Source organism: Anticarsia gemmatalis, chromosome 25 (assembly GCF_050436995.1).
Source record: "Anticarsia gemmatalis isolate Benzon Research Colony breed Stoneville strain chromosome 25, ilAntGemm2 primary, whole genome shotgun sequence".
NCBI classification, from domain to species: domain Eukaryota; kingdom Metazoa; phylum Arthropoda; class Insecta; order Lepidoptera; family Erebidae; genus Anticarsia; species Anticarsia gemmatalis.
The window spans coordinates 7066040-7082028 of NC_134769.1; the positions used below are offsets into that span (position 1 = coordinate 7066040).

Genomic DNA, 15989 nt, shown 5'->3' on the forward strand with positions numbered 1-15989 from the left:
TTGCGTCTTTACATTTCTGAACGACAACATTGCTGTCAATGTCAGTTCGGTTATAACCCAACCAAAGAATATTGTTATTTAATTGAAATTCTATGACATCTCGTTTATGCTAAATTAGACGCTATCTTAAAGGGATAAAGTGCGGTATGGACTGTAAGCTGGAGTAACAATAAGCAAGCGACCTTACACATACAACTTGGTCGTGTAACCGGGTAAAATACAACAAAATGACATTCGCTGATCATATTTTTATTGAATTAATGTGATTTTAGTGTATTTTACGTAATTTATGTGTAAAATGTTATGATAATTAAGCGCTAATAGTGTAATATATTGTTAAACATGAGTGAAAGTACGAAATGTATGAATATTGACATGGAGGACAACACGGAGAGCGCTAAAAAGTATTGTTTTGGCTGTTTGTGTGATGATCGGGAGAAACAAATAAAAAATTACACTTTTGTATGCGGTCCTCTTCGAGAAATATTCCAGGTAACAATAACAACACAAACACGAATCAGTTAAAATAAAAATCAAGATAAAATGACATTTACAGAGTTCAGCAATAAATTGTTTATGTATTATATCAAAACAAACATTTTTATCACTAATTTCGCTTTGTTTCTCGATAAGAATGCATTTTAATTAGATAGCTGCTTCATATCTGTACCCTATTTTAATATTTCTTTCTCAAATAAGTTAACTTTTCTCAAACAATGAAGAGATTTTCCATTTAATTTCAAATATTTTTTTTCCAGATGCCGAGCATATACCTGTGTTACTTGTGTAAAAGAATAGCTCAGCACACAGAACAATTCATACAAAATGTACAAAGCAATCAGATTTTATTGGAAAACTTTTACGATGTAAGTTTACTAGTGTTTATAAACTTCAATCTCTATAGACTATTATTTTGTGGGTTCAAATCCTGCCTAAAACATATTTTTTAAGTGATATATAAGTATGTTTATCAGTTGTCAGGTTATCATAGTATAAGCTCGTTTGAAATTAGATGACCATGTGTGAGATGTCCAAAGATATTTATTTACTCATATCAAAAATTAACTCTCCCACCCACACTTGGCTAACATATTGTACTCATAAACTAAACCTTTTCTCAAGTTGGGAAGAGATCCTTGCCCAGCAGTATTAAATTTATTTGACACATTCACTGTCCAGTGGATTAGTGGCACCTACTTGTTGCATTACGAAATGCACAGATGCGTCGGGGGCAGCGAACGTGTTAAATATAATTCTGTGTTTTTTTGCTTTTCAGGTAATGGATGACACATTAAAGTCAGTCCGTCTACAAACTCAACCGTTAGTCAATCTAAAGCCTTTGTTACTAGATATGCTAGAATTGCCAGATAAAGAAGGCAATAGCAGTGAGGAAGTATTCTCAGTAGTTTGTAGCCGTAAAGACGATGTGAAAGTCAAGATTGAGATGAAAGAAGAAGAATTGTTGGACAATTTAGAAGCTGAGTTTATTAATGGTGATGATGGTAAGGATATTTACAGCTGATAGTCACCATTTCTGAATAAGTATTGGTTTTTTTTTTATTTATTTCAGAAAACAAACAATATGTAACTATACATTTAATTAAAATGCTTCCAACTACATTCTCGACACATAAACATAGGATAGAAATAGTTGTTTTTAGTTTTACAAACTTGGTTACAAAGTTTGTTAGTTTATGGAATAGGGTAATACAGTTTTTTTATACATTCACTGTTACATAAGCTGTAAAACAGACCTTAAATGTTTAAAGTGAGTAATGTAAAGTGATGAATCATAACCAAAAATATTAATATTGCATGACCTTAAATACATACTAAGTAGTAAATAACAAGGAAAATAAAGTCTTACAAGCATATTAAATATTTTAAAGTCTCACATTGCATGGAATATTAGTAGGTACCATATATTATAATAGTATGTTAACATAACTGTGTGCATAGGATGTTCCAATTAGTAGTATAGGGTGTGTAAAAATTTTTCCAACTTTCTTTTTACAGAATTTCCTGAAATGTATGTCAAAGAGGAAGATGACTATCCACTGAACGAGTTAAAAGAAGAAATAGAAGCAGACAATATAGACAATGTAGATATTAGCAGAACAATAAAGAAGAAACTCAAGAAGAAAGACAGAATTAAAAGTGAAGTTTCTAAAAAGTCTTTGAGTGGAGGTAAATAGATGTATTAATAATGTCAAATTCGTTATATAAGCCTCTATTTTAAACACCAACCTTACAGACTAGATAGTCAAAACGTAAATGAATATTTAAGTTGGGTTACTTATATTTCTTGGGTTCTTTGTTTGTATATTTTTAGAAATCCTTGGGGCTAAGTTTATTCTTAATAGTTTGGTTTGCTGCACACAACTTCGGTTCGACTTTAATCAGCCAGGCAATATAACCGAATAGTGTTGAATGTAGATGAACCCGATCGGCACAGGCTGGAACAAGTGAATCGCGTCGATTTCGTTGTTCGATAAATATTGTTGAACCGAACGTGCCGAACTAAATTCGTTTTGGTCTTGCTTAAAAAGTATCTTAATAAAAAAACTGTTGTTTCAAATATTAGTTACAGATGTGCCGAAAATAAAATTAATATACATAACTCGAAAACAGTGTATGGAGGAGCGTGTGAAACTGGCTGAAGACCAGAAGTACAAGGACTCAGGGTACAAATGTACGGACTGTATCAAAGGTTTCTGTTTCAAAGGGAGCTATGATAAACATATGGAGAAACATAGTCGGGTAAGATTTGCTTTCTAAAACTTATAGTAATGTTCTTATCAGTTTGTATGCCTGAATTTAGTAACGAGTCATAATATTTGTCGTGTTAAATAATCTTTTTATTGAAGAATAGTATAGGCTATATAATAAGAGTGGAGCTAAAAACTAAATTCCATGCCATCGAACTTGCGGGTAGACGGTAGTGTTCTTTAAAGTGGGTCTGCGCTGTGGGAGATGAGCTCAAGCGAAGCGAAGGATATGCAGAAATACGTGCTGTGTAGACTGACCTTATAAGCCTTCTACAAGCGCCTCTAGTAAAGTTTTACTCTTATAGTCTGACTGTTGCATCTACAATTGCTTAGATATTAAATAGGATAGTTGACTGGGTTCAAGAAAAAATATTTCAATTCTTACTATCTCATGTTGCAGTGTATGGGCGACTACCAGTGCGATATTTGTAAACAAAGGATGGACTCAGGTGACAAACTAGCACAGCATATGAGATATCATTTAATGTAAGTTACTTCTATGTATGATCAACACTAGTTGTTCGCGCTAAGGATTGCTTAACCCTCTGATTGTTTGACCGATGAGCGTTACTACCCATCACTACATACTATAAGGCACTTGTCCCACCGCCGACGAGAAAACGACAAACTATCGGCTATTTTCTCGTTCAAGAAACGTATAGTAGATATGTATTCTATGTAAACAAAAGAGACACATATACAAATAGTTAATCGCTGACATTTCACACTGACGGCGAGCACTCTCTTCACTAGTCTGTTGTTAAGCGACCAGAACCATGAAAGATAACACTCGCTCAGCGATACCCGCGCGATTAGAACACACGTCGAGAGAGCAACCAGCTGTCATTTCTCTACGATGATGACAGTGATGCGAGTAATCGCTCGCCTCACTCGCACACTCGGTTGTAGCAGAGCTACACAACTACCGCAACTACGCACTCGCTCCCCGCGGCTCGCCAACTCGTTCCCAATTCTAGCTCTACTCGTTACTCGTTCATCGTTGGCGGTGGGACAAGTGCCTAAAGCAGAGTCGCTTACCGCGCCTGTCACTATGTCTGTATGTATGTATGCTTAGATCTTTAAAACAGCACGACGGATTTTGATGCGGATTTTTTAAATGTATAGGGTGATTCAAAACGAAGGTGTTTGTGTAAAAGTTGCAAAAGTTTTTTCTGTAAGATAACTGTTTAAACCGGGCGAAGCCGGGGCTAGTAAGCTATAAAAGTTATAATGTTTCGACTGTTTTGCCTTGTATAAAGTATATTTAGATTAATTGTTTTTTCTAGTCGATACAAATGTATAGAGTGCGGTCTGGTACGTAACAGTCGGATGACGATAAAGGATCATTACTCGGCTTACCACGCGCAAGATCAGCACTTCTCATGTCCACATTGTGTTAAAATTTACAGGTGAGTCTTATTGCAAGTATTATTTTGAAGAAATTCCGTTTCAGGCTTTAATTTATTTTTCAGCTTTTTTATAAGGCTCCGTACCCAAAAACTAAGGCCCTATTATTAAGACTTTGCTGTCTGTCCATTTGTCTGTCCTTTTGCCTGTCTGTCTGTCGCGGGCAGTATCTCGTGAATCATGACAGTTATATACAAACCTACAAACAACGGACTCAAAGTACCACCAGACCCGAAACGATTATTTACGAATCACACAAATAATTATCCCGTGTGGGAATAGAACCCACGACCTCCCTACGCAATGGTAGCGGCGTGGCGACCTTAACCACTGCGCCACGGAGGCTTGATTAAAGCTTGTGATTAAAGTTTATGGTAAACCAGCTTTTACCCGCGCCTCCGTCCGCCACTTGAATTATCTCATGGAAATGCGTCATTTTCCCGGGGTAAAAAGCAGCCTATGTCCTTTCTCGGGTATCAAAATATCTCCATACCAAACATGCAAATTGGTTCAGTAGTTTAGACGTGATTGAGTAACAGACAGACAGACAGAGTTACTTGAGCATTTATAATATTATAGTATGGATAATACATAATAATATGTAACATGTTCCAGACGGCAGGTATCGCTACGCAAGCACATAAGCTACGCGCACGGCACGGAGTCGCGAGTGCAGTGCGCGTACTGCTCACGCACATACGCCAATAAGTTCGTGCTCAAACAACATATGATGCTGTAAGTAATGTGCATAATTAGAGGTATACTGAAGGTGCATAGATGTTACCAAACAACACACACACAGTGTTCAGTCTGCTTCGTAAAACAACGTGTTTTACAAAGCAAACTGAACGTAGACTTTGGACCCTCGGTTGACCGTTCTACTAATCGAGCAATCGAGGTGATTGCTAGCACCATTGTTAAAATTGTTTGGTGGCACAGACCTATACTTATTTCCATGATTTTTTGAGATAACCAGTGAGTTTTAGATGGCAAGAAAAATTGATTGAACCCACTTAGGATAATTGCAGAGTATTTTGTCACATTGTTGAAGTTTGTATAAAAAACCTTATCTAACGATACGCGGCAAAATCTTCTAAAATTGCGCGTTTACTTTATCGCAGGTAGCTTACGTAACGCAATTTTTGAGGAATATAGCCCCATATCTAAAACTTTTTTATTTTCCCGATTGCAGGAAACATACCAAGGAGATATCGGCAGTGGAAGTGTGCAAGAGATGTGTGTGTCCGGTGTGCGGGATGGGGTTCAAGACTCCCTCGCAGCTGCGCAGTCACAGCATCAAACATTCTGACAGGAGGGACCATTACTGCGTTGAGTGTGATAAGTGAGTACATGTACAGTTTCACAAGTTATGGATAAGTGTCGGATAGTCTAACTGATAGATAAAGTGTCCAGCAGGAGATGGTAGCACAGCATCAATCATGTTCACAATAGAGACTATTAAATACACAGTTTGTTTCGCGACTTGTGGTTAAGTGTCGGATAGCCTAACTGATAGATAAAGTGAGATTGTATGTAAGTATGTGTGGAGAATGTATGGAAGTGTATGTATGGATATCAGCAGTGGAAGTGTGCAAGAGATGCGTGTGTCCGGTGTGCGGGATGGGGTTCAAGACTCCGTCGCAGCTGCGCAGTCACAGCATCAAACATTCTGACAGAAGGGACCATTACTGCGTCGAGTGTGATAAGTGAGTACATTTAGAGCTAGTTTCACAAAAAAAAATTGCATATCTGTTGTCCTACTAATTTTTTAATGCGAAAGTTTGTGAGTGCATGTAGGGGTGCTTGTTACTGTTTCACACAAATACTACTGAACCAATTACGATGAAATTTGGTATGTAGGTAGAATAGAAACACATAGGATACTTTTTATCGCGGAGTTCCCTAGGGATTGAGATTTGCACTGGAAAGGTTTTCACGCAGACGACATCGCGAACGCCCTTTAGTTGAGAATAATTATAGGGAGTTTTTTCACGGACTACTGTTAATGACCGTCAAAGATCTTTGAAAACGACAGCTGGGAGCCACAATTCAACGTGCCTTCCGAAGCACGGAGGAACTCGTTATGTACAAGATGGTCACCGATCCATAGAACAAAAACGGCAAAGATAGCTTAACCTCAGAGATCGATCCACGCGGCTGTTGTAAACTGAGCCACGAGCTTCTCTTAAGCCGATAGAAGACTAAAGCATAAAAATAACGCAAAAATCTTTGATTTCAGGAGCTTCAAATCGGAACATATTTTAAAGACTCACCTAAGGACTGCAGCGATACACGTCAATTATAAAGAATTACCGTAAGTTTTAAATACATTAATTATAACAATTCAATATAAGAAGTGTATTGCTGTATTTTCAGCGAACACTTTTAAAATACTATAAAATAATAATATTGTTCTCACTGCCTATGTGCTGATGCCGATAGTATATCCGACTGCTGGGTTCGATTCCCGGATCGAAGAAAGTACTATTAGGCTTTTGTAATTCACTTTTTTATAATAGAAGTCCCGAGATTGGTAACGTGCCCTGTGTAGGTATAGCGATACTCTCAAGTTAATACATGGGACTGACAATGGTGAAACGCAGGAGTATTTCATACATCTCTGCTTACAACTTCGGGTACAACAGGCAACATTATGAATGTATTTATATACATGAGACTAATGTTGTTAATAGCGAAATAAATATTGGTGTCTACTATAGCAACGAGTATAACAAGCGTGAGATTATGTATGTATGTATTTTATGTAACATGAGTACCTATATTCGCAACAAAATGATTTGATTTGATTTTATGTTATTTCTAGGTTACCCTGCCTTCACTGTGAAAAACGTTTTTCAAATCGTCGAGACGTGGAGCGACACACGAACAGAGTACATCTAAATGTTAGACCTTATACTTGTGACAAATGTGATAAAGTAAGAACAAAAAATTACTGTACAGACATCGTTTTGAAAGAGCGAGACAGACATATGTCACTGTATGTCTGTCTCTTTCTACTCTTGACATACCGATGCCGATCATTAGAATACCTTAACTTTAACTTTTAAGTCCCCAACCCGCACTTGGCCAGCGTGTTGGACTTTTGGGAGGAGACCCTTGCCCAGTAGTGGAACAGTAAATTACCTTATTTCTCTTGCATATTGATCAATTAACAAGTAAAACAACTAAGTCATTAAAAAATAATAGAAAGAGAGAAAAAAAATTTTAGTTCCTATTTATTTGAAAAATAAGACTTACTAGGAAATCAATTAGGTAAAAATAAATATAATTGTTGTAAATAATTGGTCGACCGAAAGTAATCTTTCACAAGTTGATCGGTTTTCAGTCAAATACTGTTATTTCTATGCACGTACGAAACCTAGATCAAAAATAGAAAAAAAAAATAACCAACATTAAAAAAATTATGTCCCAGAATATTATGGCATTCCTAATGGTATAGGCATTACAAAGGCTATTTCCCCATGTGGAAGTGTGGCTCGTTGGTCTAGGGGTATGATTCTCGCTTCGGGTGCGAGAGGTCCCGGGTTCAAATCCCGGACGAGCCCAAATGTATTTTTTAAGGTTAATACTAATCATATGGCTTCATTTGCGAATATTTTTATAGTTATTTACAATAATACATTTTGTATAATGTATATTTTTTATATATAAAATTAATGGACTACTTCAGTCTAATTATTTACTAGACAATCACATAAAAGTAGAAAATAAACTACTATTATTTATCTATTATCCTTTACTTCAGTTAGTTTACTATTCGCCGTTAGACTAGTTAATTACAAGCCTTGGGAACCAACGTACTACAGGCCTGAAAGGTTATATGTACTCAGTATTATAAATACGAAAGTCGCAATATTTGTTACTCTATCCCGCCAAAACTACTGAACGGATTTTGATGCAACTTTACAATTATGTAGCTTAGGTATAAGTCAAATTGATTATTTATCTATATAAATAAAAATTAATGACAAGATGTACGGATGTGAGTGAGGCAAGGACAATTTGTAAGGATCGTGCCAAGTGGCGTTCTTTGGTCTCTGCCTACCACTATGGGAAAGAGGCGTGATATTTAATGTATGTGTATATGTAAAAATAATAACTTTTTAACAACTAAATTGGATACTACTTTTTTACCTGTGGGTTTGTATGGGAACGACGGGAATCAAATTTCTAATATTACGAATTATGACTAACAATAAAAGAAGAAAAAAAGCATATTTGCAATTGCCATAATTATATATACAAAAGGGAGTGCATGACGTCGTCATGTCGTATTATAAAAAAATATTAATTAAATAATTATGTTTTGTGTATTGTTCCCAGGCTTATGTAAACGCATGGGCGCTAAAAGACCACAAGCGATACATCCACGAAGGTTATAAAAGACCCCTACAGTATCCGTGCCCTATGTGTGACAAGGTTTTTGATGTAAGTACTTATTTATTTAATATACATATCAGTACTTATTTATTTATAAACATAAATAACAATTACAAGAGTGATTAACGATTTTAACTTAAAATTCTTGTGACCTGTACACTATACATTTTAAAGGGTCTTAAACGCGATTGAATAATAAATGTTAGTTTACCTAATTTGGTTATCTGACGTTTGTCATTAATTTTCTGTTATGGATTAAAGTTATATTAACTGCACGTTTGCCCCAGTGGTTAGCGTGATCGCCTTAATGATCGTAGCGCGACGTGTGGCGGGTTCGAATCCCACCCGGGACAAATATTTGTGTGGTGAGCGTGAGTGTTAGTTCTGAGCTTAGTTGTTATTTTATCTATATAAGTATGCATTTAGAAGTATATAAGTATGTCTATCAGTTATTTGGATACCATAGTACATGCTTTGCTAAGTTTGAAATCAGATGACCGTATGTGAGTTTTACAATGATATTTATTTATTATTTATTAATGGTGTTTTATTTTTTTCAGCGCAATCAAATCCTGAAAAGCCACATCCGCACCCACACAGGTGAACGTCCATATCAATGCAGTAAATGTCCGGCGCAGTTCAGTCAGGCGAGTGTGCTGCGGACACACGATAGACTCATACACCTCAAACTCACCAGAGATGGGAGACCCAAGAACGTTGCCATGAAGTAAAAATAATATACAAAATACAGAAAATTTTGATGAAAAATTGTTTCGAAATGACCTTATTTTCAAGGCCAAGCTCACATTTTCAAAAATGCTTCAATATTTTAAGTGAAATTATCTTGGGATTGATTATAATAGTCAGAGACTGATGAAGCGTGTTTTTTTCTGTAAAGGTCAAAGGTCAACTTTTTCAAGATGTGGTTTTGAAATTACCATAAATCGTAAATCAGAGGCGGAAAGTTAAATCTGCAAGTTGACCTTTAAAAGCCAGTTTACACAAACAGGCGAACGTCCATATCAATGCAGTAAGTGTCCGGCGCAGTTCAGTCAGGCGAGTGTGCTGCGGACACACGATAGACTCATACACCTCAAACTTACCAGAGATGGGAGACCCAAGAACGTTGCCATGAAGTAGAAACAATATAGAAAATACAGAAAATTTGTTCAAATTGACCTTATTTTCAAGGTCGAGGTCACATTTTCAAAAATGCTTCTTTAAGATTTTATGTTAAACTGTTTAGGGATTGAGTATAACAATTAGAGACCGATTCTGCGTGTTTTTTTCTGTAAAGGTCAAAGGTCAACTTTTTTAAGATGTGGTATTAAAATTACTATAAATCGTAAATATGAGGCAGGAAGTTAAATCTGCAAGTTGACCGATAAAAGTCACGTTACACACATACAGGCGAACGTCCATATCAATGCAGTAAATGTCCGGCGCAGTTCAGTCAGGCGAGTGTACTGCGGACACACAATAGACTCATACACCTCAAACTTACCAGAGATGGGAGACCCAAGAACGTTGCCATGGAGTAGAATTAATATACAGAAAATTTTGTTAAAAAGTGGGTTAAAAATAACCTTATTTTCAAGGTCGAGGTCACATTTTCAAAAATGCTTCTTCAAGATTTTATGTCAAACTGTTCAGGGATGTACAAGAAAAAATAAAAAAATCGCATATAAATAATTTTGATTTGATTTGATTAGACAGACAACATTTACTGCGGGCGACGAAATTACCCTAACCTTTTGGTGCTTAAGCGAAAACAAGTCATTGTCATTAAGTATTAGCCTTATAATCTGACAACTTAGTAGAGAGCGTTGGTATCGATTTATTTAGATTTTAATCAATAATTTTGTGATTTTACAAAATAAAGTTGCAGCATCAAACTGACCACTACCAACTGCTTAAGACTGAAGGTCGTTAATGTTCTTAATTTTAGATGTTTTAAACCTTCGTCAGAGGCGAACATACATACAATACAATACATTACTTAAAGAGGCTCTATACTAAGTTGTTGGACTATAAAACCTATTTTGCTTAAAAGTGAACGTTAAAAAGATACTGCCTTATGGTTACTAGGGTGATGCTCAAAATTAAAATTAATTAAATGATTCTCTTATTATTTATTGCTATTAAAACTTCAAGTGAGATTAAAAAAATATTGTGAAAATTGCAATATAGAACAATTACTAGAATAATAATAAATTAAATGATTTTATAACAATATTGTTTATTATTATACCACACACCTAGTTCTCCCATTTTCGCAATATTTGTTATTGCTGTACCTACTTTGTCCGACCAGGGAAACATACCCGAGACCTCATGCTTAGCAGTGGGACACACTTACAAACGCGCTACAGAGGCAGTCAGTCACTATTGGAATAATAGTGCCGATGTAATAGGGTAGTTGCTTACCAGTCAAATCAGCTACTCTTTATGAAATGTCAAAAACACATTTTAGTATAGAAATACGATGTAGTGACGTCACCCTGACATATTTTCGTTGGTATCAAATGAGTGTCTAATTATATTAAATCTTTTAGTCTGTAATAATTACAAGTTCAACATTATTTACAAAAAAAGTTACATAGCCTGAGCATTTTAGATGAACCTTTTACCAGTAGGTACGAGTTTAATATTTTTTCGTTAACCATGGCAACTACCCAATTCTACAGGCGCTGTAGCGTGTTTCAACCAGCATTGACTTGATTGCATACGGATTCAAAGCCCTAAGGTATCGTTTGAATGTGCAGACAATCACATTGCATTGACATAGATCCAATGAGTAATACGGGCTCAATTCCCATATCAGACAAATATTTCAACCACACAATGTGGTCGTTGCGAGTTTATTCCTGTTTGATTAGTTCATATTCGTGATTTCTCCCGTGAAGAAATAATCATTCTTATTGTCAACGACGTCTTAAGAGTCGCTTTGGCACATATGACACCGACATAAAACAGTACTATAATCACGTTTTAAGGAGTAAAAATATGAAGTCCCTCTATTGTCCCACTGCTAGTCTCCTGAAACGAGCGAGGGTTTAGGCCACGTGAACACCACAATAACTAAGTGTAAATTGGGAACAATTACATCCCATCAAAACTGCTATAATTTCGCAAGCAAACGCACAATATTAGTAAAAACAAATCAATATCTCGATTGCTTTGTTAAGTTCAGTCGTGTGAATATCGGGAGAGGTTCCTTTGTGTTCCCACAATATGACGGCGAAATTATGGAAATGTGCCCGTATTATGAACCCCGTTTTCCATAATTTCTGTGTTGGGGTGTGGATTAGTCAGATCGATTATTAGGCCTATTTGGAACAGGTCAGGAGTAAACGAACAATATTGATGTAGAAATAACTAAACTTTGATCGTAGGTATATAGAATTTTATATGACTTAATAATTGCAATCATACACTAAGTAGCCATTGGGACGACAAAAAAGTGACACCTTAACCAAATTAACCGAAAAAGAAAAGCTCAGAAACAGTTAAATTTTACTATAGACTAAACTTTTGGAGGCTCTCAGAATCGGAAATTCTAAACTACGATGTGCTTGTTTATCCGTAATTAGGTTGTTTTTTCTCATTTGACTAGGCGTCACTAAGACTCCACTCCAGGCTTCGGAACATTTAGTCCGCTACCTACTGCTGAGTAAAAGTAGAGCCTGATTGACCCCGGCAATGTGACAACTTATTTTAACCTACTTAAAATCTTTCAAAAAACTTTTCAGGCTCACAAATAAAGTTTCACGCACGTAGTAAGTTAGCCAAAATCCAAATTAGTTACGTGTACAAAAAATGCAATTAGAAAACGGTGATATTTAAAAGAAACAGACAAAATCTGTTTCTCCTTCAGCCAGTATTTTTCCCAGGTGTACGAGATTGATCCCACCTCTATTGTTTAGCGCAATCCCATAGACACACCCTTCGTCCTAAATGCCCCGTAGGAACCAGTTGCCGGAAGGCGTTCTTCCTACACTGTGGCGCGACTAACAATTTCCTTTCGTGTGTTAGGTGTGAATGTTATACGTACCTATTGTGATGCTACACATGGTATACGGTCTGGGGTTATGTCCTGAGATAACTGAAAATATACAATATACTTGATTAACTTTACCCTGAAATAATATGGTCCAACAACTTAGTAGAGAGCTTTGTTTGCAAGTATCGCGACTTTTGGAGTTATACAAATGTAGAATTTGAAAAATGATCCGCAGACCTATGTAGTTGGCAGCTAATTTGTTTAGCAAAAACACAGAATTCGTTTTTATAATCTAAACAAATCATGCATGCCAATGCTCTCCATTAAGTTGTCAGACTATAGTATTATGTCAAACTAGAGAAAGACATTCGGGAATAGAACTGGAGACCTCTTGCACAGCACTATCAGCAGACGCGCACATTGTTTAGATCACGGAAAGACCATTCCATAGATAAAGTGAGTGCAAAATCTGTTAAAATTCGTCTAGAGGTCCTATTAAGTTATCATAATTGTATTTCAATATTGATGCTAGATTTCATTACTAAGACGTGATTGATAGTTCTTGTATTTAGAAACACTATGTGAATTTATTTTGCTAAACGCATTAATGAGAAGGCCTAGATTTCACAGAAATTAACGCTTAGGTATGTATTTCAGTTCTTAATTAGGAGCTCGCTTTAGTGGAACAATGAAAATATAGCTATGAAAAAGTTTACCTGTATATAGGTTTATAATTAGTTTAAAACATTATTTTTGTTAGTACACCAATGATTCCTATTGACTCTGATAACGCGGCAGTAAGGATTTTCACTGTCCCTAATCTTTTCGACTCTTACTTTACCTTCATTATTCGAATACTTTATTACGTGTTCTCAGCCGTTTCTAGACGTTTCCAGCACTATCAGTAGCGCTAACCTCTGCTACTGGCGGCCATCCAACTGCGAATCTAGCGGACGCTGTAGCAACTATTTTTACTGAAAATTTTAAACCTCAAACTCTCAATACTCGATAATATTATTTCTCAAAAGACAGCATTTAGCTATTGCAGTGACTGTATGTATAATCCATACTCCCATGTAATTGCAACACCTTTACAAATCTCAGGATACATCTGTTCCGTGTATCTCATGTGCGGTCGTGGCGGAAGTCGTCACGTCCGCGGCTCCCCCCCGGATGTCGCGCCTGCTCCCGTGGGACTCGCACCGCCATCAGCGACATCTATACGCGCTGACACAAATCAACTGAGTTACGAGTTACGACACCCGGTGAAAGTTTACCGCAGCCTGATTAACTAGGGTTGATCTTTGATTTGGTCAAAACTAAGCTTTGTTGAATAGTCGGTACAGTGTGAGAAAGCTGATCATGAGGTCTTGGGTTCGATTCCCATGTTAGGGAAAGTGCAAAATATGGTCTTTAACAGAGTGTTTTTCAACTGATTGAGGAACAGGGGATGATCTTTGACGATGTTTTTTCAAAACTAGTTGGTTTTACCCGCTAGTGTATGAGACTGCTGATCACGAGGTCTAGGGTTAGATTCCCGGGTCAGGTAAAATGCTGACAATGTTTTCAAATAAAATATTTTAATTTTTTTTAGTAACTGAGGTTGAAATTCCAAATTCATCAAATCATTATTCAAAACTAGTTGCTTCTGTGGTGGGTATGAGACAGCTGATCACGAGGTGTCGGGTTCGATTCCCGGGAAAAGTATCAAATTGTGTAAAAAATGGTCTCTTATAATTTATATTAAAAAAATTTCATGATTAGCCGCGAAGAAGGCCTTAAAATGCACTTTGTCAAACCAAGTAATCAATCCTTAGCAAAGACAAGGGCCTTTATGATAGTAAAACTACAAAATCTACGAAACTACAAAATCCACCTACGTATTATTATAATTTAAAATTTTCTACGTTTGAATAACATTGTTGTGCTCAAGTATTTAAAAAATAGGTCAAAGAGGGTCAAAAGTATGTGGTAAAAAGCAACATAGCCGTAATCACTATAACATAGAGTATTTTGTTGGAATGACAGAGATGTGGCCGGGCTTACTTGTGAAATTACTATGTGCTACGGATTTTTAAGGGAGAGATGCTGAAAATGTTGATATATTGTTGAGAGCATAATCGTTTGTTTTAGCTGTGGTTTAACGTTTGAAAAATGGGTAGGTAATTGAAAGAAATAAAGGAAATTCTTTGGGCAAATCGCGCTGAAGGAATATTTAAGTTTTTTGTCATTGAGAATATTAGAAACTAATGATTCTCAAAGATAACATTAAACGTTAAACCTGTTCTGTTTTGTAAAGTCGCAATTATATCTTTAAAAAATATACATAAATACTTAAAATTACCCCTGTAATATTGAAAGATGTAGGCAGAGGTGTAATTGTCATCAGGTATATCATATGTATATACCCAATTGACAAAGCTAGTCCTATATAATAAGAGGCAAGCCTATAGCCACTTATTGACACTACAATATCTAAAATAAAAAATAATCAAATACCTAATTCTCTTGGGTTATCTTTTCACCATAACACCATAGAATATTAATAGAGTCCCATGAAACACTTCCCCTTAACCCACGGCCGGGATGCAATGCAAACTAGGTCACTGGATCGATACAGGTCGATCTTGAAACTTTCAGGACCCCAGACGGCATGGGACCCATGGGTTTGACAACAGCTGTCGATATAAACAGCTATACATAGATTTTAAACTCTCGCAACTTGTACACATAATATTATAATGTTACGAGTCTTAAGCGCAATTGAAAATTAAAGGTTAGAATACCTTATTTGTTTACCGGACGTTTCGATGCAACAGTGCATGAACTGTGGTCACGGTAAATACTACCAGGGGCTTATTTTTCAGGTTTATATTTAGCTTGAAAAAATCCTTAAACAGTTTAAGTCTTGGTAAGTATCAGCTTAGCCCTTCTTCCAAACAATGTTGGAGTCGGCTTTCAGTCTCACCGGATGCAGCTAAATACCTACCAGTATTTTACATGGAGCGACTGCCTATCTTACCTATGCAACAGAGTTACAGTTAACCCATTTGACAAGTCAGGCTTTCAAGCTTCTGACTACTGTTCACGATTGACCGAAACACGGAGGAACTCGATATGTTTATGATGGATACCCAATACCCATCCACAGAACAAACCTCGGCAAGCGTGGCTTAACCTCAGAGATCGATTTGTGTGGCTGATGTATACTAAGTCTTGGTAAGTAAGGTTGGAAAATCGCAAGAAATGTTTCAACGTTGGTAAAATCTGGAGCTCGCTACTTATGGAGTCATTAAGACCCTATAGATAACCGTTTAGTTTATGTTTATGAAGGTTTACTGTGAGGTGGACAGTCATTTTCTTATACGGTTAGTATTATGATGGGGAAACAGCCCTATTTCCGTAGCTCA

At 36.4% G+C, this 15989-nt stretch overlaps 1 protein-coding gene and 1 non-coding gene across 3 annotated transcripts; both read left to right on the forward strand.

The window, feature by feature from the left end:
• Positions 1 to 222: 222 nt before the first annotated feature.
• On the forward strand, positions 223 to 9450 carry LOC142983973 (uncharacterized). Of its 2 annotated transcripts, none has more exons than XM_076131223.1 (13): positions 223 to 492; positions 759 to 866; positions 1277 to 1502; positions 2017 to 2187; positions 2585 to 2760; positions 3169 to 3254; positions 4055 to 4177; positions 4791 to 4910; positions 5368 to 5517; positions 6415 to 6489; positions 7000 to 7111; positions 8520 to 8624; positions 9137 to 9450. In XM_076131223.1, exons 1-13 carry the CDS (start codon positions 343 to 345, stop codon positions 9305 to 9307), a joined length of 1773 nt encoding a protein of 590 aa, XP_075987338.1. In that variant the 5' UTR covers positions 223 to 342; the 3' UTR covers positions 9308 to 9450. The 2 variants fall into 2 exon arrangements, with proteins under 2 accessions (XP_075987338.1, XP_075987339.1); XM_076131224.1 differs by having other exon boundaries at positions 2591 to 2760.
• On the forward strand, positions 7670 to 7741 carry TRNAP-CGG (transfer RNA proline (anticodon CGG)). Its single transcript has one exon. It is a non-coding gene; the product is annotated as a tRNA-Pro (tRNA).
• Positions 9451 to 15989: the final 6539 nt, after the last annotated feature.

Excerpts from the sequence above, each read along its gene's own strand:
- LOC142983973 (XM_076131223.1), top strand. The coding sequence starts at position 343 with ATGAGTGAAAGTACGAAATGTATGAATATTGACATGGAGGACAACACG. Across the intron at positions 1,503-2,016 it reads GTTTATTAATGGTGATGATG|AATTTCCTGAAATGTATGTC; the intron begins GTAAGGATATTT and ends TTCTTTTTACAG. Across the intron at positions 8,625-9,136 it reads TGTGTGACAAGGTTTTTGAT|CGCAATCAAATCCTGAAAAG; the intron begins GTAAGTACTTAT and ends TATTTTTTTCAG.